At 41.9% G+C, this 27,447-nt stretch overlaps 1 protein-coding gene across 4 annotated transcripts in view; it reads left to right on the forward strand.

The window, feature by feature from the left end:
• The window catches only part of IQCK (IQ motif containing K), a 128,483-nt gene that overhangs the window by 90,547 nt on the left and 10,489 nt on the right, over window positions 1–27,447 (forward strand). For all 4 annotated transcript variants that reach the window (XM_036825587.1, XM_036825588.1, XM_036825590.1 and 1 more), the window contains one exon: window positions 4,831–4,942. In XM_036825587.1, the coding sequence (XP_036681482.1) occupies window positions 4,831–4,942 (112 nt within the window). The remainder of the gene's footprint in view (window positions 1–4,830; window positions 4,943–27,447) is intronic.

Genomic DNA, 27,447 nt, shown 5'->3' on the forward strand with positions numbered 1-27,447 from the left:
CATTGTTTGTTTGCTCTTTAGTTCTTGTAGGTCCTTGTTAAAGCTTTCTTGTATTTGTCCATTCTATTTCCAAGATTTTGGGTTGCCTTTACTATCATTACTCTGTATTCTTTTTCAGGTAGACTGCCTATTTCCTCTTCATTTGTTTGGTCTGGTGGGTTTTTACCTTGCTCCTTCATCTGCTGTGTGTTTCTCTGTCTTCTCATTTTGCTTAACTTACTGTGTTTGGGGTCTCTTTTTCATAGGCTGCAGGTTTGTAGTTCCCCTTGTTTTTGGTGTCTGCCCCCAGTGGCTAAGGTTGGTTCAGTGGGTTGTGTAGGCTTCCTGGTGGAGGGGACTGGTGCCTGTGTTCTGGTGGATGAGGCTGGATCTTGTCTTTCTGGTGGGCAGGACCGCATCTGGTGGTGTGTTTTGCGGTGTCTGTGAACTTAGTATGATTTTAGGCAGCCTCTCTGCTAATGGGTGGGGTTGTGTTCCTGTCTTGCTAGTTGTTTGGGCATCCAGCACTGGAGCTTGCTGGCCGTTGGGTGGAGCTGGGTCTTAGTGTTGAGATAGAGATCTCTGGGAAGCTCTTGCCGATTGATATTACATGGGGCCGGGAGGTCTTTGGTGGTCCAATGTCCTGAACTCAGCTCTCCCACCTCAGAGGCTCAGGCCTGACACCAGGCTGGAGCACCAAGACCCTGTCAGCCACACAGCTCAGAAGAAAAGGGAGAACAAAAAGAAAGAAAAAAAAAAGATATATAAATTTTAAAAAATTATTAAAATACAAAAATAATTTTAAAAAAGAGGAGAGCAACCAAACCAATAAACAAATCCACGAGTGATAACAAGTGCTAAAAACTAAACTAAGATAAACATAAAAATCAGAAACAAATCAGTCGCAGACAGCAAACCCCAAGTCTACCGTTTCTCCCAAAGTCCACCGCCTCAATTTTGGGACGATTCGTTGTCTATTCAGGTATTCCACAGATGCAGGGTACATCAAGTTGATTGTTGGGTTTAATCTGCTTCTCCTGAGGCTGCATGGAGAGATTTCCCTTTCTCTTCTTTGTTTTCACAGCTCCTGGGGTTCAGCTTTGGTTTTGGCCCCATTTCTGTGTGTAGGTCGCCCTCAGGCATCTGTTCCCCGCCCAGACAAGAAGGGGTTAAAGCAGCGGCTGATTAGGGCACTCTTGCTCTCTCAGGCCAGGGGGAGGGAAGGGTACGGTAGTAATAATTGGAATGCGGGGCGAGCCTGTGGTGGCAGAGGCTAGCATTACGTTGCAACAGCCTGAGGCACGCTCTGTGTTCTCCCGGGGAAGTTGTCCCTGGATCACAGGACCCTGGCAGTGGCGGGATGCACAGGCTCCCACTGGGGGGAGGTGTGGATAGTGACCTGTGCTTGTACACAGGCTTCTTGGTGGCAGCAGCAGCAGCGTTAGCATTTCATGCCCATCTCTGGGGTCTGAGCTGATAGCCGTGGCTCGCGCCCGTCTCTGGAGCTCGCTTAGGCAGTGCTCTGCCTTCTGTGGGCATATGGGGAAGGAATCCCCACTCCTCGCGCCCCCTGAAACAATGGTCTCTTGCCTCTTAGGCAGTTCCAGACTTTTTCCTGGACTCCCTCCTGGCTAGCTGTGGCGCACTAGCCCCCTTCAGGTTGTGTTCTCGCAGCCAACCCCAGTCCTCCCCCTGGGATCCGACGGAAGCCCGAGCCTCAGCTCCCAGCCCCCACCCATCCCATCGGGGGAGCAGACAAGCCTCTCGGGCTGGTGAGTGCTGGTTGGCACCGATGCTCTGTGTGGGAATTTCTCCGCTTTGCCCTCTGCACCCCTGTTGCTGCGCTGTCCTCCGTGGCTCTGATGCTTCCCCCCAACCCCCTGTCTCCACCAGTGAAGGGGCTTCCTAGTGTGTGGAAACTTTTCCTCCTTCACAGCTCCCCCCCAGAGGTACAGGTCCCGTCCCTATTCTTTTGTCTCTGTTTTTTCTTTTTTCTTTTGCCCTACCCAGGTATGTGGGGATTTTCTTGCCTTTTGGGAAGTCTGAGGTCTTCTGCCAGCGTTCAGTTGGTGTTCTGTAGGAGTTGTTCCACATGTAGATGTATTTTTTTTTTTTAATTTTTTTTTTCAATGGAATTGCCCAAATGTGTCCTAAGAGATCTGTGGGTTTTCAGCTGAGACACATTATCTGTTCCAGTCAGAAAGGAAGCTATCAAGCAACCCCATTCTTTTTTTTTTATAAATTTATTTATTTATTTATGGCGGTGTTGGGTCTTCGTTTCTGTGCGAGGGCTTTCTCTAGTTGCGGCAAGCGGGAGCCACTCTTCATCGCGGTGCACGGGCCTCTCACTATTGTGGCCTCTCTTGTTGCGGAGCACAGGCTCCAGACGCGCAGGCTCAGTAGTTGTGGCTCACGGGCCCAGTTGCTCCGTGGCATGTGGGATCTTCCCAGACCAGGGCTCGAACCCGTGTCCCCTGCATTGGCAGGCGGATTCTCAACCACTGCACCACCAGGGAAGCCCTGTAGATGTATTTTTGATGTATTTGTGGGGAGGAAGGTGATCTCCACGTCTTACTCCTCCGCCATCTTGAAGGTCCCCTCCTATCAGACTCTTAAATCCCTCAAGGGAAATTGAAACAGTCTGCCTACATTTGAATCCATTTCCTAGCTCCAAGACTTGGCAAGCCACTTAAACTCGGTTTCCTTATCTGTAAGATGGAGATAATCATTTCCGCCTGGTTTTGATAGTTAAAATTTGTAAAACACTTAAACAATGCCTGGGACATAAGTGTTCAATAAATATGAGTTATATTAATAATTTTTAAAAAATATTAATAATCATTATTGCAATTACCATTAATTATCCCTTTATTCTCAATGTCTAGCACAAAGCGCAGTATGCAGTAGGCACTCAGTCAATCAAATGGAACTGTGGTTAATACATTAACTGTGATTAATCTAGAACTCTGCTGTCCAGTACAATAGCCACCAGCTATACGTGGCTATTGAGCACTTAAAATGTGTCTAGTCCAAATTAAGATGCTCTGTAAGTATAAAATACATACCAGAGGTTGAAGACTTGGTATAGAAAACAGAAAGTAAAATATCTCTTAAATAATATTTTATATTGATTACATGTTGAAATTATATTATTTTGTATCTTTTAGGTTAAGTAAAATATACTCTTAAAAATAATCTTGCCAGTTTATTTTCACTTTTTAAAACGAGATTGCAATAGAACTACCATATAATCCAACAATTCCACTTCTGGGTATTTACCCTAAGAAAACAAAAACATTAATTCAAAAAGATATGGGAGGGACTTCCCTGGTGGTCCAGTGGTTAAGAATCCGCCTTCTAATGCAGGGGATGTGGTTTTGATCCCTGGTCGGGGAGCTAAGAACCCACGTGCTGTGGGGCAACTAAGCCCGCACACCACAAGTACTGAGCGCACGCGCCCTGGAGCCTGCGCACCACAGCTTGAGAGCCTGCGCACCGCAACGAAAGATCCCGCGGGCCGCAACTAAGCCCTGACACAGCCAAAAATAAAATAAATAAATATTAAAAAAAAAAAAGATATGGGAATTCCCTGGTGGTCCAGTGGTTAGGGCTCCACACTTTCACTACCGAGGGCTGGGGGTTCCATCCCTGGTTGGGGAACTATGTTCACAGCAGCATTATTTACAATGGCCAAGATATGGAAGCAGCTGAAGTGTCCACTGATAGATTAATGAATAAAGATGTGGAATATATATCTCTTCTGTCTCTGTGTCACATTTTGGTAATTCTTGCAATACTTCAAACTTTTTCATTATTATTATATTTGTTATGGTGATCTGTGATCAGTGATCTTTTGACATTATTGTAATTTTTTTTTGTTTTGTATTTTTTAATTAAGGGATGCACATTGGTTTTTTTAGACATAATGTTGCACATTTAATAGACTACAATATAGTGTAAACATAGCTTTTATATGCACTGGGAAACCAAAAAATTTGTGCCACTTGCTTTATTTCAATATTTCCTTTATTGCAGTGGTTTAGAACTGAACCTGAAATATCTCCAAGGTATGCCAATATTACTCAGCCATAAAAAAAGAATGAAATCTTGCCATTTGTGACAACATGGAAGGATCTAGAGGGTATTAGGCTAAGTGAAATAAGTCAGACAAGTAACACAAATACGTATGATTTCACTTATATGTGGAATCTAAAAAAACAAATGAACAAACAAAACAGAAACAGACTCACAGATACAGAGAACAAACTGGCATTTGCAGAGGGATGGGGGGGGATGGGCAAAATAGGTGAAGGAGATTAAGAAGTACAAACTTCCGGTTATAAAATGTATTAGTCACGGGGATGTACTATACAGCATCAGGAGTATAGTCAATAATACTGTAATAATTTTGTATGGCGACAGATGGTTTCTAGGCGTATCATGGTGATCATTTCATAATGTATTTAAATGTCAAATCACTATGTTGTACACCTGAAACTAACATAATATTGCATGTCAATTATACTTCAATAAATGAATATTTAAAAAAATAATAAGATGAGACTGCAAGGAAATTTAAAATTTCACATGTGATTTCATTATATTTCTATTGGACAGCACAGATCTAGAAAGTTCTCAGCCTACCATTAGTGTAGCAAACCTTCATCCAACCTCATTTACTCTCAAATATTATATAAGCTTTAGGAGTATAGATAATTCGTTTAGAACAATGATTCATTTAGAATCAAAAGTACATCCAGGTGGTTTGTAAAGGATTTTCCTTGCAGGGTTAACAAGCTAATGTGTAAAAGTATGTAGAAAGGGAACTAAAGCTTTGGGGGAATTTTCCAGGTTCGCTGTGATCCTGAGATTCAAGAACTGCGTCAGTGGCAGAAGAAACTGCGTGAGGACAAGCACATCCGCCAGCGAGTCAAAATTTTCTGGGCCAAGCAAGAGCAGAAAGGTCAGTTGTTTGATTCACAGCCCTTGGTTTATTCAGGAAAAGCCTGAGTCTTACCCCAGGCTCAAGAAGGTCGCCCTCTGAGGTTTTATAAGGTCCCTATGTTTGCGCGGGACTCCATTGGGTGTAGGGGAGGTGGCAGCATGTTAAGATTCAGCTCTGGAATGACAATATAATTGACATGGCCATTCCCCTCACTCAGGGACACATTCAGTGTCATCCCATGTCTGCAGGTCTCTTTTTTTAGCTGCAAGACAACAAGAATAACCCATCATTTTGGAGACACAGTGCCCATCAATGTGATGGGTAGTTTTTCTTCTAAGCTGTTGATTGTGTGTCTGAACTCAAGCGGCGTTTTATGCCATCCTCTCCCCTTTTCTGAGAAATTAAACACATACATACATTGAAGTATTAAGAATAACAGAACAAGCACCCATCACCTGTCATGTGCAAGTGTCACCATTTTGTCCTATTTGCTTCCCTTCTTTATTTTTAAACTTTAAGTTACTACATATTCGTGGTAGGAAAATTAGAAAAACAAAAGCCAAAAGGGGGGTGAAAATCAGAAATCTCACCACTGTTAAAATTTTGGTGCACATCCTGCTATACTTTTTCAGTACAAAAAGATGCAAATAAATATATATTCATATATTTTTAAAAATGGGTTTTTACATTCTGTTACAAGTACATCTGTATACTCTGTTATATCATCTACCCTGTCACTGAACATACTCAGAACGTCATTCGGTCGGCACTAGAGAGTGGCATCATGACTTTTTTTTTTCTTGGCTGCATTGGGTCTTCGTTGCCGTGCGCGGGCTTTCTCTAATTGTGGCAAGCGGGGGCTGCTCTTCATTGCGGTGCATGGGCTCTAGGCGCGCGGGCTTCAGTAATTGTGGCACATGGGCGTAGTAGTTGTGGCTTGCAGACTCTAGAGCACAGGCTCAGTGGTTGTGGCACACGGGCTTAGTTGCTCCGCGGCATGTGGGATCTTCCCAGACCAGGGCTCGAACCCATGTCCCCTGCATTGGCAGGCGGATTCTTAACCACTGTACCACCAGGGAAGCCCCCTCATATCGTTTAATGGCTGCGTGGTATGGATTTAGCATCACTTATTTAACCAACAACATGGAATGAGATTCATGATGTATTAACAAGTGGAAAAAAGTTGCAGAACCATCAATTTTCATTCATATTAAAAATATATACAGGGAAACAGAGAGATGTCTAAACAGCCTGGAAGAATACTTTAATGGTAGTTACCTTTAGGAATTAGGACTAGGGGGAATCTTGCACTGTTGGAATCTTTTAAATAAGTGCAGTACTTTACAATTATGAAAACCAATGGAAAAAAAATGATCATACCTACCTCGGCAGCCTACAGGCCATCATACTCTCACCATCGATGCTCTGACCTCCCCATCCTCCCCGACCCTGTCCCCCTTCACTAGGCTGCAGCTCCTCCGGTCTCTCATGTTCTGCCATATGCCAATGCCTTCCTCACCTCTGGGACTCTGCACGTTCTATCCCTTTCCTGCCAAATCATCCTTTCCCAGCTCCTGTATGGCCATTTGTTCTCACCCTCCACGCCTGGGGACATTACCGCCTCAGAGGGGCCTTCCCAAGTTGCCCTGCCTAAAGGGAGCAGGTACAATATTGAGCAATCTCAACATGGTGGAGTCTAAACAAAAGTTTTCTTTTTTGCCCGGAAACTGTCTTCAAACCTGTTGTCTCGAATCTCTTTCCAGTTCCTGCATGGCATATTGGTTGGATTTCATGTCTTTTAAGTATGTTCTGATTTCATGAAGTCCAGTCTACTTAAAAATCTCAATCTCAGATGCAATTTAATGCTTACCCACCCGCCTCTGCTCTGCCTCAGTGGGGTTGGGAGTGGGGGAAAGAATTGTCTGATCTTTCACACGTCCACCCTTTCCTCTTCAAAGCCGCTTGCTCCTTCAGTGGGTTTGGGTGGGAGGGAGGGAGATCCAAGGGGCATCTTCTCTGCACTTCCTGTTGTGATCCTCTCTTGGCTGCTGCCACTTCTCTGGCTGAGGCTGCGTGGCCACCCATGTCCTGTGGGCAGGCATCCCCTTACTGGCTCACTGACTCCTGTGTTTCATATGAGTTCTTCCTCAGGGGAGACAGCACGTGGCAGAACCCCCTGTGGGGATACGGCTCTGTCTCTCCCTTTTCCACCACCACCCGGACCCCACCTCTGCCAGCCCACTCCCAGCCTTTTGCTCCTGGGGTCTCCTTGCCCAGTGGCCAGCCCTCTCGGGCGGGGCAATGGAAAGATAGTTCAAGTTGCCTCCCAGCGTCCATTTGACGCAGAGGAAACCAGTGGTGGACACGCAGACTTCTCCACTGCCCCACCCCAGCGTGTCTCCCCAGTTCACACTGAATCTGCTCTAACAGGCACAGTAGAATGAAGTGTAATGTAAATCTGCCCTTAAAGGAGATGACCAACCAGATAATGAAGCACCCCCATTCTTTTTGAGTTGTTCTCTTGGCTCTTTCCTCCCTTGTCTTAGGGCTTGGGTGGTGGAAGCACCCACTCTTGTCTAAGAGAAGAGAGAAAAGCAAGCACTCTCCTTTAGGACAGATTCTCAATCTTTTTGGACTGTGAACCAGTAAGAAATAGTTTTATGTCACAATTTAGTACATATGAATATACCGATGGTTTCATATATACATAGCTAAAACAAAAGTTTTATGAAAAAATAACCTTATTATATGTAATATCCTTTGGTATTTTCTAGTCTATTGAGTTTTTAATTTTCTTAATGCTGGACATGACTCAGTAACTTTATTTCGTGGACCACTAATGTGTCTTGACCCATGGTTTGAAACATACTGCATTGATTCACTACTCCACAGCTCCTACAGTTTCTTCTCCCCCTTTCCTCCCCGTAGTCATCGGCTTAAGTAATGGTTAGGCCCCTTCTTCATAAACAATTGTTCTCAATATTGGCTGCATATTTGAATCACCTCAGGAGCTTTCTAAAAATACTAATGCTATTGACTGAAAACCCTAGAAGCAATGAGCATTCCTAGTGCCCAGATCTTGGTTTCTAAGTACCCCTCATTCTAAATGGAATTAGGTTGTGTTTTTTTGTTTTTTTGTTTTTTGTTTTTTGAGAAATGGTCGATTCCAGGGTTGGGGCAAAGAAAGTAGAAGAGCTTAGAATGTCTTTTGCCAGAAAATAAAGAAGGCTCAAAAAATTGATGGGAACATGGGAAAAGAATACAGGTTCCAGCTTGAAGGGAGTCTCTCTCACTGGGCAAATCTGGGACAATTTGAGCATCAAAATTAACATCAAAATTTAAGCATGAAAATCAACAGTGACTGTAATGAACTCATTGACTAAAAAAAAAAAAAAAAATCCAAATGTCCATATGGATACCAAATAAAGAAACAAATAAACAAATAAATGTGAGAGAAGAGGAAGCTTTTCTCCCACATTAGAGTGCCAACTAATACATTTAGCAGGTATAATGAAATTTAAAAGTCACCATTTTGTAACCATATTAGTGAATTAATTGGCTCAGGCAACAATCATCAATAGATGCTAAACCACTGCGTGAACGTTTGATGAGGAGCTTGATATTCATAGTCTGAAAATATCTCTTCACGAGGCAGAGTCTTTAACACAGAGGGGAAAATAGTAACTTTGCATGAGAGAAGCCTGGCAGAGCTGCCTTAACCAAGTGTTGGAGATTAATGTCACCAATAACGGGACAAACTGACATCACATGCCTTCTGGTATGATGTACTGAGGAAGACACGCATCACAGACGCTTATGCACAACTCCTGTAAAAAATGAACAACTTGAATCTAATCATGAGGAAACATCAGATCCACCCAAATTGAGGAAACACTCCAAAATAACTGATTTGGACTCTTCAAAAATGCCAATGCCCAAGAAAGCCAAAAAGATTAAAGGAGACCAAAGAGATGTGACAGCTGAATGCTGTGCATGACCTTAGATTGAATCTCGGATGGGGAAAAATGCTATAAAAGACATTATTGAGACAGTTAGCAAACTTTGAGTATGGGCTTTGTATTAGACAGTGGTATGTCGCACTATTAAGTTTCCTGCTTTTGATCAATGTTCTTGGGCTATATCAGAAACCTCCTCATTCTTAAGATGCATGATGAAGGTTTTAGGGATCAAGGGATATGACATGCAGCTTAATCCCCCATGATTCAGAAAAATACAATTTGTAAAACACATGCACACATATGTATACACACAGAGAGAAAATCATCAAGTATAAACAATGGCGCATCTGAGAGTTCTTTGGATGATTATTGCAACTTTTCTGTAAATTCAAAATTACAAGATAAAAAAATACCAGTGCCTCATCTCCAGAAATTCCAACTTGGTGGGGATGGGCCCTGGGCATCCATGTTAATGTTAAGTTTCCCCAGTTCTAATGGTCAGCCAGAGTTGCGACCCTAAGGAGGTGCTAGATCCCCAGTGGTTTGTGTTCTCTTTAAAATGTAGAGTCCTCTAGGCCTGAGGGTCCTACTGATGCATGATCGTACTTCCGTTATTTGCTGACTTTGCAGTTACATGCCTTCGTCACTAAAGTGTAAGCTCCATGAGGACGAAGGCCTCATCCTCATGCAGTGGCTGGCACAAAGTGAGCACCAAATAAATTTTCGTTGAATGAATAAACGAGGGCATGAATGAATGGATGGAGTTCTGAGGCTTGTATGAGTCCACATACAGACAGAGCCTGGGACAGAGCAGGGGATCATCAAATTGGCAGTCTTGGTGTCCCTTGTTAAGAAGCAGTTTGAGCTGTAACTGTTTGGCAGGCTTGTCTGTGCACAACTGCCGGTTCATTTCACTTAAAATTGGAAGACAATCAGGGCTGTAATCAGTTTAAAGGTCAGGAAAAGTGCAGCATGCCTATTTATTTCTGTTGTTACTTTTTTTTTTGAGTTGATTTGCCGTTGGTTCGCTGATTGGTTTGGCTTGCTATGTAGCAGGGAGCGCAGGCTGGATTTAACTCTGTCATCCAGCTAGCAGTGGAGGGCAGAGTGAAAGAGGTCCCACCTCGGCCACCTGCTGCCCACGTCCCTTGCTGCCTTTCCACATTCTGAGGGTTCCAGAAGGAACAGTGCTTTCCAAAAAAGATGAGGTTTTCAGTAAATGCCCCAATGTGAATTCAGGGGTAAAGTTCCCATTTATGATGAGACTGAAATGGTCCTCAGGAAAAAAGTCAGTTCTAAACATCATCCCCAGATCTGTGGTCAGTTTGGAAAGAAGTCAATACAGCACCGTTGGTATAGGACTGGGTTTTGGAGTTGGCCAGAGTTGCCCTTGGAATCCTTTTACTTTTATCTGTGTGACCCTGATCTAGTTAACTTCATTGAGCCTCAGTATTCCCATGTGCAAAATGGGAATAATAATAGTCCTGTCTCATACAGTTGTTAAAGGATTGCAGGAGATGATCTTTGGAATAAGTCCTGGCACATAGTTCCCATACATGTTGGTTATTGTCATTATTAAAATATCTCTGTGCTTCAAGCAATTTTGTATTGATTTCCTCCACTAGACTCTAAATTCCATGGGGTTCCATGTGGGGACTGTGTGTCTTATTCATCATGATATCCCCACACCTAGCACAGAGCCTGGTACAGAGCAGGCGGTCTGTACATATTTGGTGGATGCAGCTCTGGGTTTCATTTTGTAGATGAATAAGTTAGGCCCAGGAAGGTCAAGGGCTTGCCAAGGTCACACAGCTGAGGAGGGCCTAGGGCTGGGGCGCAGGCACGCCCTTTCTCTGTCCTGTGTTCTGACACATACAGGAGGAGAGTTGCAGAGAGACAAGACACTCTTGGATTCTACCATCAGACCCAAACCTCTCAGGGATCCTCCTGAACATGACATACGGCTTGTCCAATTTCTTATGACCTATGGTTTCTTGCTGTTGGTGTTTGCATTGGCTGAAGCCCTCGGGTAGGGGCTGAATTGCCAGGAGCAGGGTACAACGTGCTGCCCATCAAGTGAAGTAGAACTTTTTGTCCCCTTCAGGGGTCACCAAGCTGAATCATTTTGTTAAGTTCATGCATGGAGTTACTTCCTGTTTTAAACCTTATGAATCTGGGTAGTGTAGCGGTTTCAAAAATCAATCCCCCCCAGCCAAGGTGACACTGTAATTAGACCCCAAAGAGCTCTGATGAAGCAATTTGAAAATGAATATTAAACACACGTAGTTCTCCTTTAGATTTGCGGTAAAGAAAAAAAGTGGAGTGATTGCAAATAAAAATGGGTTTTCACCTTCATGTAAGAAAACTGCAAACTCATCCATGTACAAATCCAGCAAACAAACATAATATAATTGTTTAGTGGATGCCATTTTATCCATATCGTGCTCTGGTATTTATAGTATGAATGAATTTTGCCAAGTTCATTCCTTGGAGCAACCTTGGTGCAGACAGGAGGTCTGAGGGAGAGGAGCGTCAGCTGTCAGGGTAGAACCATGGTCATTTATAGCCTGTGTCATGTTACACTGAGTCAGAGGCCATCCTGAACAGGATTTTCCTCTAGGACAGGAACAGTGTGAAGTTATCCTGAAGTCTCTATCCATCGGGACAGTTGCAGGAATTATTTTTAAAAACATGTGTGACAAGAATTACAGCTAATATAATCCAAAAGAAGATGCCAAAGTCATTTTTGAGATGTGATCAAAAATCCCTTCTTGATTAATAGCATATTTTTAGCTTCATATAATTGGTAATTGTTTTCAAATGTGCTTTGTAACTGAATATTCATATTTTATTTGGAAATCTAGTATGAGTAAGGAGAAAGAAAACATAGAAACTGTTCCCATAACATCAGATTACATTTATTATATATGCTACATCAGATTACATATATATACATACATATATATATATAGAACATCAGATTGCAATTTTCATATGTGTGTGTGTATATTGTATATTTGTGTAAATACTCTTTGAATGACTTTATCACTTCTTGATATTTTAATGAAAAGGGTGGGGGAGGCTGACCTGTTAAAGGAAATAGATTGTTTACTTTTGTTTGCTTACCTGTTTGTTCCCTACCTCAGTCCAAGAGTAGTTTGTAGTTGCTTACAGATACACATATAATATAACATGTTTAGGTAAATGTGGTAATTGGATTAAGGAAAAATTAAGAGTAGAGAAAAAATAAAGCCCTTGAATGCAGTAAGCAAAATACTTACTCCAAGGCCTATACTTGCTAGAGATTTCTTAGGGACAAAGTAAAGAGGGAAATAAGGCCTGTTGCATAATTCATAGTGTCCATAAGAAAAAAGACAGTCTGGTTGTTCAGGAAATACTGGGCCCTTCCCTAATACATTGTGCAATGTGAATAATAACCTCAAAAATGTTCCTACAATAAATAGAAATGTGGCTCTGAGCTTCCTAGAAACCATAGCAATGAAGGAAATAGGATCATTACATTGTTTATTGCCTTCAAATTTCAAAAAGTTTCTTGGAAGCACTCATTCCTGGAGCTGATTTTTCTCTCGTAAAGAAGACACTATAACGTAGTGAACATCAATCTTCCTTTCCCTTAATGAGTTTCTTAGAAGGGCATTTGCTTCTGGAGGGAAAAGATAAAAGCCTGGGGTGGGGGTGGGAGAGAAACCAGAGAAATTTCTTTCCTTGATTTTAAATCTAGTATTTTAAGTTTAGATTGTAATGACAAATCTTACCTATTAGGATTGGGTTTTAAGGATATTCTTAAAATAAGCACCTTATCTTGGCCATACCACCTGCTTGTGACCTTAGGATGCCCCTGGAACTTAGCTCATAGAGCAGAGAAGCCTGTCTGGAGCTCAGGAGTAGCCGTGGGTTAGCGAGCATGTACCGCGTGCCAGGCCCTGTGTTTCCATGTAACCCTCATACCTGCTCTCCCAGAGAGGAGATATTCTCTCCATTGTACAGATGAGGAAACTGGAGCTGGGAGGTTACTTGACTCACACAGGTCACACAGCCAGGAAGGCCAGAGACCAGGGATTTGAACCCAGGTCTGCCTGATGCCAGGGAACCTCTGGTCATCTCCTGCCATGGTGTCCAGTTACCTTAAGCTGTGGGTCCAATAAGGCTCGTTGACCCCCTGCAAAGCTTCCCATCCGGGTACCAGGAGCCCCAGGCTGGACAGTGGGCAGCGTCTGGCCGTGCCTCCTACCCTGCACACTAGCCGAAATGACCACAGGCCACTGGAATAAGGGAGGTGTGAGGGTAGGAGAGACTGAGTCCTCAATCCGAAGGCTGCAGGATCTATAACCATGTTTCTGGGAGACATTTCCATCAGAGCAGGAAGCCGGGGGTGAGTGGATAAGGGTGAGGATGTTTTTCTCTCCCTCCTTCCAAACTCCCTGCCCATCTACAGATGAGGAGCAGCGAAGGGCTTGGCCCCAAAAGAGGGCGCCCAGGTGCAGAGAACACTCTAGCCTACGGCTCAGGAGGTGGGTTCTGGCATTAAGTGTGACCCTTTGTGACTAACAAACAATCTATCCTATAACCAAAAAGGGCAAATTTTCAGTAACATTTTCCAGAGACAACCACTGTTTAGTATGTCAGCTCATAGAGTTTCTTCATCTGCCTATTAATACATAAGTATATATACACACACAAATATTTATAAACATGAACCATATTATATATAGTATACTGTAACTTGCTTTTCTCTTCACTTGGCAATATATCACTGACATCTCTTCATGCCACATATACAGAGATCTATTTCATTATTTTTTGTGGTTCCATAAAAATGATAGATCTGTATCATACTTTTTAAAAACAAATCCCAGTGAATGGATATTTGGCTTGTATTACGAATAATGCGTCCATAGACATTCTGTAGGTATATTCTTGCTTACTTATAAAAGTATTCCTATAGGATAAATTCCTAGAAGTGGAATTGCTGGGTCAAAGGATATAAATATATTAAGTTTAGAAAGTGATCACCATACTGTCATCCAAAAACATTGCACCAATTTATAATTAATGCCACCAAGTCACTTTGGAACTTTTGATGGGTGATGTAATCTTTGTGCTTCATTTTCCCTACTTGTAAAATGAGAATGATTATGCCTCAGGAATAATTCTAAATGAGGTCATTGCTTTGATATTATCATGGCTCTTTAAGAAGAAATATACTATCTGGAAATGTAAGGTGTCATTTTCATTTTAACTTTTTCTCTCATATCTCCCCAAACTTTAGTTCCTTCTCCATTTTAACCTGCAGAAGAAATAAAAATTTGATTAAAAGAAATCTAGTGACGTCATGCCTTGATATTACTTTCATCAGTTCTATTTTTAAGACTCACCAGTGGGTGGGGATGTTAGGATGACATCAACTTTCATACATATCTTTTTTTTTTTTAATTTATTTTTGGCTGCACTGGGCCTTTGTTGCTGTGCGCGGGCTTTCTCTAGTTGTAGTGAGCTGGGGCTACTCTTCGTTGCTGTGCGTGGGCTTCTCATTGTGGTGGCTTCTCCTTGCAGAGCACAGGCTCTAGGCGCGCGGGCTTCAGTAGTTGTGGCACGCGGGCTCTAGAGCGCAGACTCAGTAGTTGTGGCGCACGGGCTTAGTTGCTCCGCGGCATGTGGGATCTTCCCAGACCAGGGCTCGAACCCATGTTCCCTGCATTGGCAGGCGGATTCTTAACCACTGCGCCACCAGGGAAGTCCCATACATATCTTTTCATTTAAAAATTGCAAAAGTGCACAACTAGGATGTGCCTTCTGTTGAAATGCTCGAAGATCCCCTACTATTCTACCAAAATGAAAAGTAAAATAAAAAACGATTTCCTCTATGAAATGGTCTGCCCCCAAAGTTCAAATCCCCAATTTAAGATTATGTAAATGGATGCTTCCAACCATTAGTTTCATTCCATCATCTGACTGTTCAGCATTCTTCTTTGCCATTATATAGACGCAGAATGCTTTTGTAGGATTTAGATAAATCCACAAATGTCTGGAAGGCTCAAGGCACCAGATTGGATTAAGTTTCCCATTTATCAGCTGTATAACCTTGTGGTGGTTGCTTAATCTCTCTGTGACTCAGTTTGCATGGCAATAAGATGGAAACACTAATGTTAGTAACCACCCCATAGGGTTTTTGTAAGGATTAAATGAACCAGAATAGTGTCTGGCTGAAAAAACAAAGTGATCACTAAATGGTAACTATTATTAGTAATGTAAATGCTCAACATATGACTAATATACATTGTTATTAAGAATATGGGGGGCTTCGCTGGTGGCTCAGTGGTTAAGAATCTGCCTGCCAATGCAGGGGACACGGGTTCGATCCCTGGTTCGGGAAGATCCCACATGCCGCGGAGCAACTAAGCCCGTGCGCCACAACTACGGAGCCTGCGCTCTAGAGCCCGCGAGCCACAACTACTGAGCCTGCGCGCCTAGAGCCTGTGCTCCCCAACAAGAGAAGCCACCGCAATGACAAGCCCACGCACCCTAAGGAAGAGTAGCCCCCGCTCACAGCGACTAGAGAAAGCCCACGCGCAGCAACGAAGACCCAATGCAGCCAAAAATAAATAAAATTAAAAAAAAAAGAATATGGGCTCTGGGGCCTGAATGAACCGAGTCCTGCCTCCTACCATCAGTGGTCAGGGCAAGGCACTCATCCTCCTGAAGGCATTTTCTCCTCTGTTATGTGGGGACAGTTAGGGCCCATCCCAGAGGGCTCCTGTGAGGATTAAATAATATTAAATATCAAGTATCCTATTAAATAGATCCCTGGCACAAAGTGAATGATCAATAACCGGTGGCTGATTTTAGTAATATTTTTTAAACTGTCAAGAAAAACAAAAACAAAAACAAAATGTATGCCAGGTGATTTACCTGCAGCAGTGGTTCTCACTCCTGGCTGCAGATTAGAATCCCCTGGGGGAAATTTACAAGGATGTGTCAGGCCAGAGGCCAGAGAAAGTGACTACATGTGTTTATTCTTAGGAGTGGATTTGTTGTAACCACGTCAGCAAAATCCTGATACTATGGATTAGCTGCAAGACTCCAGTAATAGCTTTGGATTCAAAATCTTCCTTTGCAAGGGTTCTTCTCACTAATGCAATATCATCTGGATTAAAATTCAGGGGATCTGAGTTCCTGGCCCAACTCTGCAATTTACCAGCTAGATGGGCCTTGCTCTCTTCTTTGAAAAGTGGAAGAAGTGAGCCAGGAAATCTATAAAACAGGAAATCTGATAGGTGTTTGCTGTAGAATCTCCTGCCTCCTGGGCAAAGAGGCCTATTGTTGGGCAAATCCAAACCTTGGAAAACTATTGCTCTTGTCTTGGTGGTGGTTGTTGGATTTGGGAGTTTGGTCTCAAGATCGAAGGCAAAAACAATAGATGGGGAACATTCTGCGCTTTGCTGGAGAGAGTGGGGTGAGATAGTGAGAGCCAGAGAGTAACTGGGGAGGGGAGAAGAGGGAAGGGTAGCCTGGGTATTTGGCACTTTAGGAGAATTTGTGGGGGACGAGTAAGGATGTTTAAAGGCAGTTTCTCTTTGGTCATATATTTGAGGAGTGGGAAGCATATTTCCTAGATTGAGGGCTTTCCTATCACCACACCTGGGTCTGTCACACCCAGGGGTGACTTTCTGAATGAAAATGGAGCTTACAGAGGAAGGGTGATGGGAAATCTCTCCTGCCATGGTGTCCAGCCTGCAGGACAGTGTTACCTCTATCCTTAGCTGCCACACCTGGGTGTCTGCAAAGATCCACGGTCCTTATGAAAGCCTCATGTGTTCCTACCACGTACCTTAAATATATTATTATATTTTTAATCTTCACAACAAATGGAATGAGCATGAACTATTATCACCCCTATCTTTCAGGGGAGGAAACTGTCTCAGAGGTTAAGTCACTTGGTTTTGGTCAACAGCTGCTAAAGAGCAGAGCTGAGGACATTTACAACTTTCCACAACATCATACTTCCTTGCTGTTCTCACACCCTTCCTTTCCACCAGTCCATGAATGGGTAGGCTGTGGGAGAGGTCTGGAATCCATGCTCTCAAAAGTGCAACAGAAGTTCAATGCAGAAACGAAGGCCACACCATAAAAAGCAATGAAGGACTGATACATGCTCGAACGTGGACGAACCTTGAAAACTGAAAAACTTGAAAGCTTGCTAAGTGCAAGAAGACAGACACAAAAGACCACATATTATATGATTCCATTTATGTGAAATGTCCCGAATAGGAAAGTCTATAGAGATAGAAAGTAGATTAGTGCTTGCCTAGGGCCAGGAGGCTGAGGGAATGGTGGTGATAGCTGAAAGGTATGGGGATTCTTTGGGCGATAATGAAGATGTTGTAAAATTGATCGTGGTGACGGTTGCACCTGTCCGTGAATATACTAAAAACCATTGAATTGCGTACTTTAAATGAGTGAATTGTGTGGTATGTGAGTTATATTTTCATAAATCTGTTACATAAAATAAAAATGAAGGCACAGACTCCCTCACATCCATAAAGATGGATACTATCAAAAAATAGACAATAACAAGTATTGGTGAGGATGTGGAAGAATTGGACCCATTATGCATTGTTAGTGGGAATGTAAAATGATGCAGATAAAGCGGTTCCTTAATAAATTTTTCACTGGAATTACCATATGATCCAGCAATTCTACTTTGGGGTAAATACAAGAAAGAGAGCAGAGACTCAATGAGATATTTGTATACATATGTTAATGGTAGCATTATTCACGGTAGCCAAAAGGTAGAAGTAACCCAGGTGTCCATCAATGGATGAATAGATAAGAAATATGTGGTATGTCCATACAATAGAATATTATTCAGCCTTAAGAAGGAAGTTCTGACACATGCCATAATGTGGATGAACCTTGAGGACATTATGCTAAGTGAAATAAGCCAGTCACAAAAAGGCAAATACTGTATGATTCCACTTAAATGAGATACTTAGAATAGTAATATTCATAGACACAGAAAGTAGGATGGTGGTTGCCACGGGCTGGGAGGAGGGGAGAATGGGGAGTTCTTGTTTAATGGGTACAGAGTTTCTGTTTTGCAAGATGAAAAGAGTTCTAGAGATGGATGGTGCTGATGGTTGCACAATATGAATGTACTTAATACCACTGAATTGTGCACTTTAAAATGGTTAAGATGGTAAATTTTATGTTATGTGTATTTTACCACAATAAAAAAAATTAGGAGGAAAAACAGTGAAGGCACAGACCCCAAATTACCTCATGGATCGCTCCCTTACCTCCATCAGGCTCTGCTTAATGTCATCTTCTCAGTGTGCCCTCCCTGACCCCCCGACCCCCATCCCTCTGCCCTGCTTGTCCCCAGCTAACATGTTATCTACAGGGTGATTCAAAAAGAACTGACTGCTTCCAAAATTTTATTACAACCTGCATGGGCACAGATTAAGAACTTGGTGTCAGTGCCAACTCTTCTTTGCAGCTTTGGAGAAATAAAGAAATGTGTGATTGCCCTTCAACCCTGGCTGCAATAAAGGATCTGGGACAATGCCAGCTCCAGGATGGCTGGGTGCCCCGTGTCCTGTGTTTGTTCCGGGGGCTACATGTAGAGGATCTGTTATGTTGTAATTATTATGTTAGTTCCTTAACAAATTGTCTTTGACTATGTGATGTATTTAATTGTATTTAGTCACCGATTAATAATTGTTTAAGTTTTTAATTCTTTTGAATTGCCCAGGATTTTAATGATTTATTTCGTTTATTGTTTGTGTGACTGCACTAGAATATGGAAGCTTCCTGTGGCAGCTTGGATGTTTTTTCCTTTCCGTGTCGTTCACCGCTCTATCCCAACTCCTAGCACAGTGCCCAGCATGTATGTGGTAGATGTTCAAGAAAGATTTTGTTGATTAAATGACTGAATCTGTGTTACACAATACCCTTCCCAAATCATCCAGCTTGGTAAACACCCTATGGACAAAGTCAATCTAAGGTAAACAGAACTGTTTCCAAGCAACCAAGTAAACAAATAAATAAAAGGAAATATACTATCCATCTTTTCTAAAATAATAAAAAGGACTGTTCACACTCCTGTGTGCTTACTATGAAGCAAGCAATGTTCCAAGCACATCTTTAGTAGGAACTCAGTCTTCTCAGCAGCCCTTTGAAGTAGGTACTGTATGGTCTCCATTTTATAGATGAAGAAACTGAGGCACAGAGAGGTTGAACAATATACCCAGGGCCACCCAGCAAGGAAGTAGCAGACTGGGCAGCTTGGGAGTCCTTCCCCTTCCCCACCTCCGATGCCGCAATGCACAGATGTTATTTATGGAGTTAAGCTCCGGAGAAATCTGTTGGTGTTTTGTTTCATGCGAAATCCATCAGGACCCAACCTCTGATTAAATTGCTGAGAGCATGAAGCACATGTTCCCTTACGCCTGTTAGCCTGGTTTAAAGGGCAATGGTCCCACCCATCTAATTGTCCTGCCTTCTCTCTATAAGTGCCAGTCCAACCCTGTTGACGCATGGTATTCACCCTGAGGATCTAAATTTAGGATCTGAGCAGCTAAAGTCTCTTGCCAATTTTCAGATTTGACTCTCGTTAGTCCAGGACATGGAAAATTTTTAAAGTATAGAGCTATGGAGGCTAGATGTTAAGAAGGACAGACTGATTCCTTTTAGAATAACTTAAAAACTGTCCCTTTATCAAAGTAATACATTCTCATTCTGCAAAATACAGAAAAGTATCAAGAGATCAAAAAAGGGTATCCACCATGCTGTCACTGATAATACTTTGGTGTATAGAAAGACTTTTTAAAAAGTGCTTTATTTTCTCCCATGAGCAGGAGGGAGGTAGAGGAGACTGAGTCTGTTGTATGTGTTCTGCTTTCACCATGTGACTTGGAGTTGCCCTCACTTGCTTTTCGTGGCATCTGAAGACTTGTCATTTAAGAGGTTTCAGAGTGACCTTTGAAGCTGTCCAAGTGAGCAGCTAATAGCGGCAGCAAGAGTACTGGGCCTGGAGTCCCAAGATTTATATTCAAACCCTGATTGGAAGCTTCCTAGCTGTGTATCTTTGAGCAAAGCACTTAACCTTCCTGATCTTCCATCTTCTAACTGTAAAATGAAATTAACACCCTCCTAAAAGCTCAACTGAGAGGCAAGGTTATTTGAGTTAAAAAGATTTGAGCTAATGCTCACCTATAAATTCTCACTGGCTGTGTGACCTTGAGAAAGTTACTTAACCTCTCTGACCTTCCGTTTCTTCATCTGTACAATAGAAATTATAAAAGTATTCCCCTCACTGGATCCTAAAGAAACCCATATGAGACAGTGCATGTAACACATTTAGTCCAATACTCACAGACAGTAGGGGTTCAATAATGATCAATGACTATTGTAAATCATACAGTTTTTGAATCGTGTTTTTCCCACTGTGGATGGTGAAAACAATTAGTGGGTTGCCACATGCATTTTTAAAAATGAAATAATCTCACTTCTTACATTTAAGTCTTTAATCCATTTTGAATTTACTTTTGTATATGGTGTGAGAAAGTAGTCCAGTTTTATTCTTTTAAATGTAAGACCTGGAACCATAAAACTCCTAGAAGAAAACACAGGCAGTACGTTCTTTGACATCAGTCTTAGTGATTTTTTTGGATACGTCTCTTCAGGCAAGGGAAATAAAAGCAAAAATAAACAGATGGGACCACATCAAACTAAAAAGTTTTTGCACAGAGAAGGAAACTATCAACAAAACGAAAAGGCCACCTACTGAATTGGAGAAGATATTTGCAAATGATGTATCTGATAAGGGGTTAATATCCAAAGTATACAAAGAACTCATACAACTCAACATCAAAACACCCCCCAAACATTTAAAAATGGACAGAGGATCTGAATAGACATCTTCCCCATGTACCAGCCAGCTTTAGGGCAAGATACGGAACATTTCCATTATTCCTGAAGGCTCCGCCATGCCCCATCCCAGTCAATCCACCCCACCCACCTCATCTTCCTAACCTCTCACCCCCCTGCCCCCCAGGTAATCACTGTTTTGGTTTCTATCATCCTCGACTAGTTTTACCTGTTTTTTGATCATCATTTAAATAAAAATCTTTTATATCTGGCTTCCTCACTCCACATTTTGTGTGATTCAGCCATCTTGGTTGTATCAGTAATTTGTTCTTTTTCACTGGTGGTGTAGTATTCCATTGTGTGAATATACTACAGTTGTTTATCACTCTACTCTTGATGGATATTTGAGTTGTTTACAGTTTTTAGTTATTATGAATAAAACTGCTATGAGCATTCCTGGTAGATATCTCAGAGTATCTCTTGAGTGTACACCTAGGAGTAGAATTCCTGGATCATGGTCCATTAGATCTTTTTACAAAAATAAATCCCCATATGAGAAATGTTTCCAGCAAACGGTGCCAGGAAAAATGTAGCTCTCATTGGGGAAATGGTTTGCTTCTTCCTTAACTTTTCCTTTTTGCCTAGTCTGCCAGGAAGCTCAGAGTTCAATTTAAACCTCATTTATAGCAACTTACTGACTCTTCTTGGTGAGCATATCTAAATTCTCCGTTTCTCTTCAGACTTGGTTTTCTTTTTTCTATTTTTATTAGCTATATATTTTTTTGTAAATTATCTGAAATCCTTTTAGAGAGGAAGCAGGATATAAATACATTCAGGAAGAAAATAGGTATTTGCCTTGTTTACAGCACAAAGAGGTTGTGAATCTCACATGAGATAATGTACATGAGAGAACATTAAACACTGAGAAGCCCAGCCTGGAGGAGTTGTCATTAGTGTGTATTCGACTCTTGCAGAGGTGTGAGCTTTATCAGCTTTGTAGAAAAGGAGAATACTGCTGGCACTTGTTTTAACAGAATTTTTAAAAATAACTTTCTTCTTAACTGATTAGAAAAGTAATACTTACCCTTTGTGGAAAATTGAACGAAAAAGTAGATAATTCTAAGTCTCGCCATCCAGAGATAACTGCTATCAAAAGGTCCTCTTTCTTTTTTAAAAATAACTTTATTTAGATATAATTCATATATCATACAATTCAGTGACATTTAGTATAGTCCCAGAATTTGCCACCATTACTACAATCAATTTTAGCACATCTTCATCACCCCCAGAGGAAACCCTACTCCCGTTAGCTATAAGCCCGCAAGACTCCCATTCTTCCCAGCCCCAGACAACCACTAATGGACTTTCAATCTCTATAGATTTGCCTTTGTGACTGGCATCTTCACTTTGCATAGTGTTTTCAAGCTTCATCCATGTTGTAGCACATATTAGTACATCATTTCTTTTTATGACTTGTATTACTCGGCTGCCATAACAAAATACCATAGACTGGGTGACTTAAACAACAGACATTTTTTTCCCCACAGTTCTGGAGTCTGGATTTCCAAGATCAAGGTGCCAGCATGGTTGGGTCTGGTGAGAGCTCTCCTCCTGGTTTGCAGAAGCTGCCTTCTAGCTGTGTCCCCACATAGTGGAGGGAGAGTTCTTGTATCTCCTCCTCTTCTTATAAGGGTACCCGTTCTATCAGATCAGGGCTCTACTCTTATGACCTCATTTAACTTTAATCACCTCCTTAAAGGCCCTATCTCCAGTACAGTCACATGTGCGGGTTTAAGGCTTCAACATATGGATTTGAGGGGGATACAACTCATGGCCAGATAATATTCCATTGTATGGATGTATCACATCTGTGCATCTCTTCATCAGTTGATGGACATTTGAGTTGTTTTCACATTTTGGCTATTATGAATAATGCCGCTATGAACATTCATGTACAATATTTTGTGTGGACACGTGTTTTCATTTCTCTTGGGTATATAGTAAGGAGTAGAATTCCTGGGTCATATGGTAACTCTAGGTTCAGTTGGTTGAGGAACTGCCAGATTGTTTTCAGAGCGGTTGCGCCATTTTACATTCCCACCAGCAGTGGATGAGGGTTCCAATTCTTACACATCCTCACCAGCACTTACTATCTGTCTGTTGGACTATAGCCATCCTTGTGGATGTTAAGTGGTATCTCAGTGTGGTTTGATTTATGTTTCTCTAATGCCTAATGATGTTGAGTATCTTATTAGGTGCTTATTGGCCGTTTGTATAGCTTCTTTGGAGAAATGTCTGTTCAGATCCTCTGCCTTTTTAAATTGGATTGTCTGTCTTTTATTGAGTAGTAACGATTTCTTAAAATGTACTTTAGACACAAGTCTCTAATCAGAGATATGATTTGCAGTTGCATGGGTTGTCTGTTCACTTTCTTGAAAGTGGTGTATTTTGAAGCATGAAAGTTTTAAATTTTGATGATGTCCACTTTATTTTTTCATTTGTTGCTTGTGCTTTTGGTGTCATATTTAAGAAACCATTTTCTAATCTGTTGGACCATGGACCATGTCTAAACCACTTTTTTCCACTCACTTTTTCCCAAGAGCTTTATGGTGTTAGGGATTTTATTTAGGTCCTTGACCCATTCTGAGTTACTCTTTGTATGTGGTGTAAGGTAAGGGTCCACCTTTATTCTTTTGCACGTGGATATCCAGTTGTCCCGCAGCATAGGTTGAAGAGACTATTCTTTCCCCCATTGAATGGTCTTAGCACCCTTGGTGAAAATCAGTTGACCATAAATGTAATAAATAAATAAGTAAATTTAATAAATAAGTGTAAGTGTTCACTTCTGGATTTTCAGGTCTATTCCATTGATTTATATATTTATCCTATGCCAGTACCACCCAGTCTCAATTACTGTCGCTTTTAATAAGTTTTTAAGTGGGAAAGTGTGAGTCCTCCAACTTTGTTCTCTTTTTTCAAGACTGTTTTGGCTATTCTGGGTCCCTTGAACTTCCAGTTGTCATCTTTCATGTCAATCTTTTTGAAAATGGATCTCTATCTTTAAGTTTACATCAGTGAGATCATACTTCATAGCAGTTATTTTCATGTACCCTTGCTTTTTTCACCTAGCTTTACATGGTAAACATATCTCCCTATATTATAAACTTATTTTACATGATTAGCTACATAATTTTTTTCCCATTGGACACTTCTTTCTAAGTTTCACCGTTATAAATATTGCTGCCGTGGCTGCCTTCATTCCTAAGAGAATTTAATTTCATTTGTGCAGCTATTGAAGATATTTTTACATATTGAAAACGTTAATCTTTTAATTCAAACTTTGAGATGATTTCCTGAAGAGCAGTAGACTAGGGACAGGCAAATGAGGTGTCAAATCCCACATGTGCATCTTAGAAAAGTCACTTACCTTTCAGAGCCTGTGTTCTCATCTGAAAATTGGAGATAATAATACCTTCAGAGAGTCGTTTTGAAGATTAAAGACAACATAGTGATATATGACCTTGTACACCACCTGACTTATTGTAAGAACGCAATAAATAGTACTTATAATGATTATTAGTATTTTCATCAGTGTTGTTGTTATTGTTGCTAGCTATATTAAAGTAGCAACAGGCAGCGGAAATGGAGCGGCCTACCTGTGAGGAAATGGTGAGGTGACATTCATGTCTTTCCTATCAGCCTGGGAATTGCAATCAGAATGAGTAGACATTAAACGTTTTCTCGCATCAGCCAAAGAGAAGTGTTTTGATACCATGCACCAAATAAATGTCCATATTCCTAAATATTTGTATGTATCTAAGATCAGTGTCTTAGGATCGTTTCCCAGCAATGGCTGTGAGAGGGTTTAACCCAATTCATGTAACTCTTGAAGATATTGTTTGCATATTGAAAACACTTATCTTTCAATTCAAACATAGATTAGCTCCAAGAGAGCATGGCTCTGTCTGGCACATTCGTCATTTTCGGTCTTGAGTCAACAAACACAATAGGTGCTGGCAAAGGAAGGCAAGAGGGAAGGCGGCAGACCCCAAGTTATAGTTTGTTATATTTTGCCTAGGAAACCAGGCAAACAGCGGTTTGAACCCTGACGAGGACCGCCATTTATTAAGCACCTGTTGCATCTGCTGTGTGCCAGGCACTCTTCTGGTGGATTTGTGTATGTGATCTCAGTTAATGTATTTAAATATCAAGATTACCCTGTGCAATAAGATCCGCAAGGAACCCATTTTTACAGGTGAGGGAACAAGCTCTGAGAGGGTTAGCGACTAGGCCAAAGGCATGCTGGTAGTAAGTGCTAGAGACTGGATGCAAATACTTGCCTCTCCGATACTAAAGTCTGGGCATCCCCGCTGACCTGGAGAATCCTTTATATTGCTGGAAAAGATGTGTGTCCTTTTTTTTTTTTTTAATTTATTTATTTATTATTTATGGGTGTGTTGGGTCTTCGTTTCTGTGCGAGGGCTTTCCCCAGTTGCGGCAAGCGGGGGCCACTCCTCATCGCAGTGCGCAGGCCTCTCACCACCACGGCCTCTCTTGTTTCGGAGCGCAGGCTCAGTAATTGTGGCTCATGGGCCCAGCTGCTCCACGGCATATGGGATCCTCCCAGACCGGGGCTCGAACCTGTGTCCCCTGCATTGGTAGGCAGACTCTCAACCACCGCGCCACCAGGGAAGCCCAATGTGTGTCCTTTTGACAGTCTGGAGTCTGAGAGAGAAAGGCCTGGGGGCTCCCAAAGGAAGCTAGAGTAGGGTTTCATTCATTGGTTCAGCCAAGATTGATCGAGCGCCTGCTCTGGGCGCAGGACTGGACCTGCCACATGCTGGAGGTTCAATGGAGAACATAAGCCAACACGTTGTTCTACTTGAAACTCAAGCCTAGTGGGGAAGCCAGACACTATTCCAATAATCACGTGAATCCATGATTACAGACTGTGACGAATGCTCCGAAGAAGTTCAGGATGCCTCGAAAGACTTAAGCAGTGGGTTTGAATAGGTTCCCCTAGAAATTAACTAGATGTGAATGGCAGGGAGGGCTTTTGGATGAGGGAAGGATGGAGGCAAAGACCCTGAGCCTGGAAGGGGGACTGAAAGAAGGCCTGAGCGATGAGAGCAGGGTGCGAGGCACCGGGGAGCTGGGAGGGAGCAGTGGCCTCGGGGGACTTTGGGCTTGATCCTGAGGGCAGCAGGGAGCCTTTAAAGGGCTTTAGCAGGGCAGTGGCATCATCAGATGGGCTTTATAGAAAGATGAGCATGGCTGCAGGTGGGAGATGGATCTGATGACCTGGTAGCAGTGGAACTGGACAGAAGTGGATGGGTTTAGGAGACATTTAGAGGGTAAAAATGACTAGGTGATATGAGTGATCCTTTCTAAAAAGTAGTTTTGTTTGGGGGTCAGTAAGTTTCTCACCAACATCAGGGCTTGAAAAATTCAAATTTTCTTTTCAGTACACCAGTCGGCTTCCTATTAGAAAGAACTCTGTAGTTGAAACTCTTGGAATGTTACTTCCCATCTCCTTCTTTTAAGGTTTGATAAAGTTGGCTTAGTCATCAGGGTTTCTTGACTGGAGCCCTGTCTGCCTCGGGTTCTGGACCAACTACCAAGATAATGAGTGAATACTGCGCCAGTCCCTAGTTACAGATTGAAATAGTTTCTCAATTAGTTATTAGCTTGTTACACTCACAGAGGAGCTATATAAAAATAAACTGGAGGATCTGTTTCCATTTCACTTAAAGGCAGCATTCAATATGCAGGGCTTCTGCCAGTCTGAACTGGATGAGAACTGTTTATAACCCGAGTTCATTCAAAATGCCTGGGATATTTCTAAAGGTTCAGTCTTGGCAGCGGCAGCTGAGAATGCAGAGATAAATAAAAAAGTCATAAGACACGGCTGACGGGGTTCTTCTGTGTTCATTCACACCCCTGACTCCCTAGGCTTTTGAAGACACAGAATTTCGAAGGACAGCCTACTAGGTGGTGGCTATTTAAACTGCTGTGCTAAATCTCCAATCTTGATGCTAACTGCGAAATGGAGCTACCCTTGTAAATTCAGATGTAAAAAGAAAATACTAATAGATGTATAAACACATATGAGTAGAACATAAATCTCACTTACATGATTTAAAGAAAATTTGTTTAAATATTTGTTTGAAAAAAGCATATTTTCCAGCTTTTCTACAGCCACTGCATTGCCTATATAATTAAGAAATAATTTTATTGAGCATCTACCATGTGCCAGGCAATGGGTACCATCTCATTTCACCCTCGCACTCTACTGAGAGGAAGGTCTTACTGTCCCCATTTTATGGGTGAGGGAGCTGAGGCTTCAAAGAGGTTAAGAGACTTGCTCAGGTCACCCAGATGGTAAATGATGGTAAAAGCCAAGTCGCCTGGCTCCAGAAGGTGTGCCCTGAGCAACTAAGCTGTGCTCCAATGGCCCCATTTCTTCCCCTGTTGGAGCCTCAGTTTCCCTCATCTATGAAAAACATGGCTTTTATTAAATGTCTCCCTTTCCAGGAATCAAGATCCTTTCCAGGGTCAAAACTTGATGTTGAGATTCTGTTTTAATATAACTATTGTTGTCACTTCCGGCACCAAATGTTTCCATTTAAAATGCTGCCTTCCAGGAGACTTCGCCCTGAGTTTACATTGTTTAGA

This window comes from Balaenoptera musculus, chromosome 15 (assembly GCF_009873245.2).
Source record: "Balaenoptera musculus isolate JJ_BM4_2016_0621 chromosome 15, mBalMus1.pri.v3, whole genome shotgun sequence".
NCBI lineage: Eukaryota > Metazoa > Chordata > Mammalia > Artiodactyla > Balaenopteridae > Balaenoptera > Balaenoptera musculus.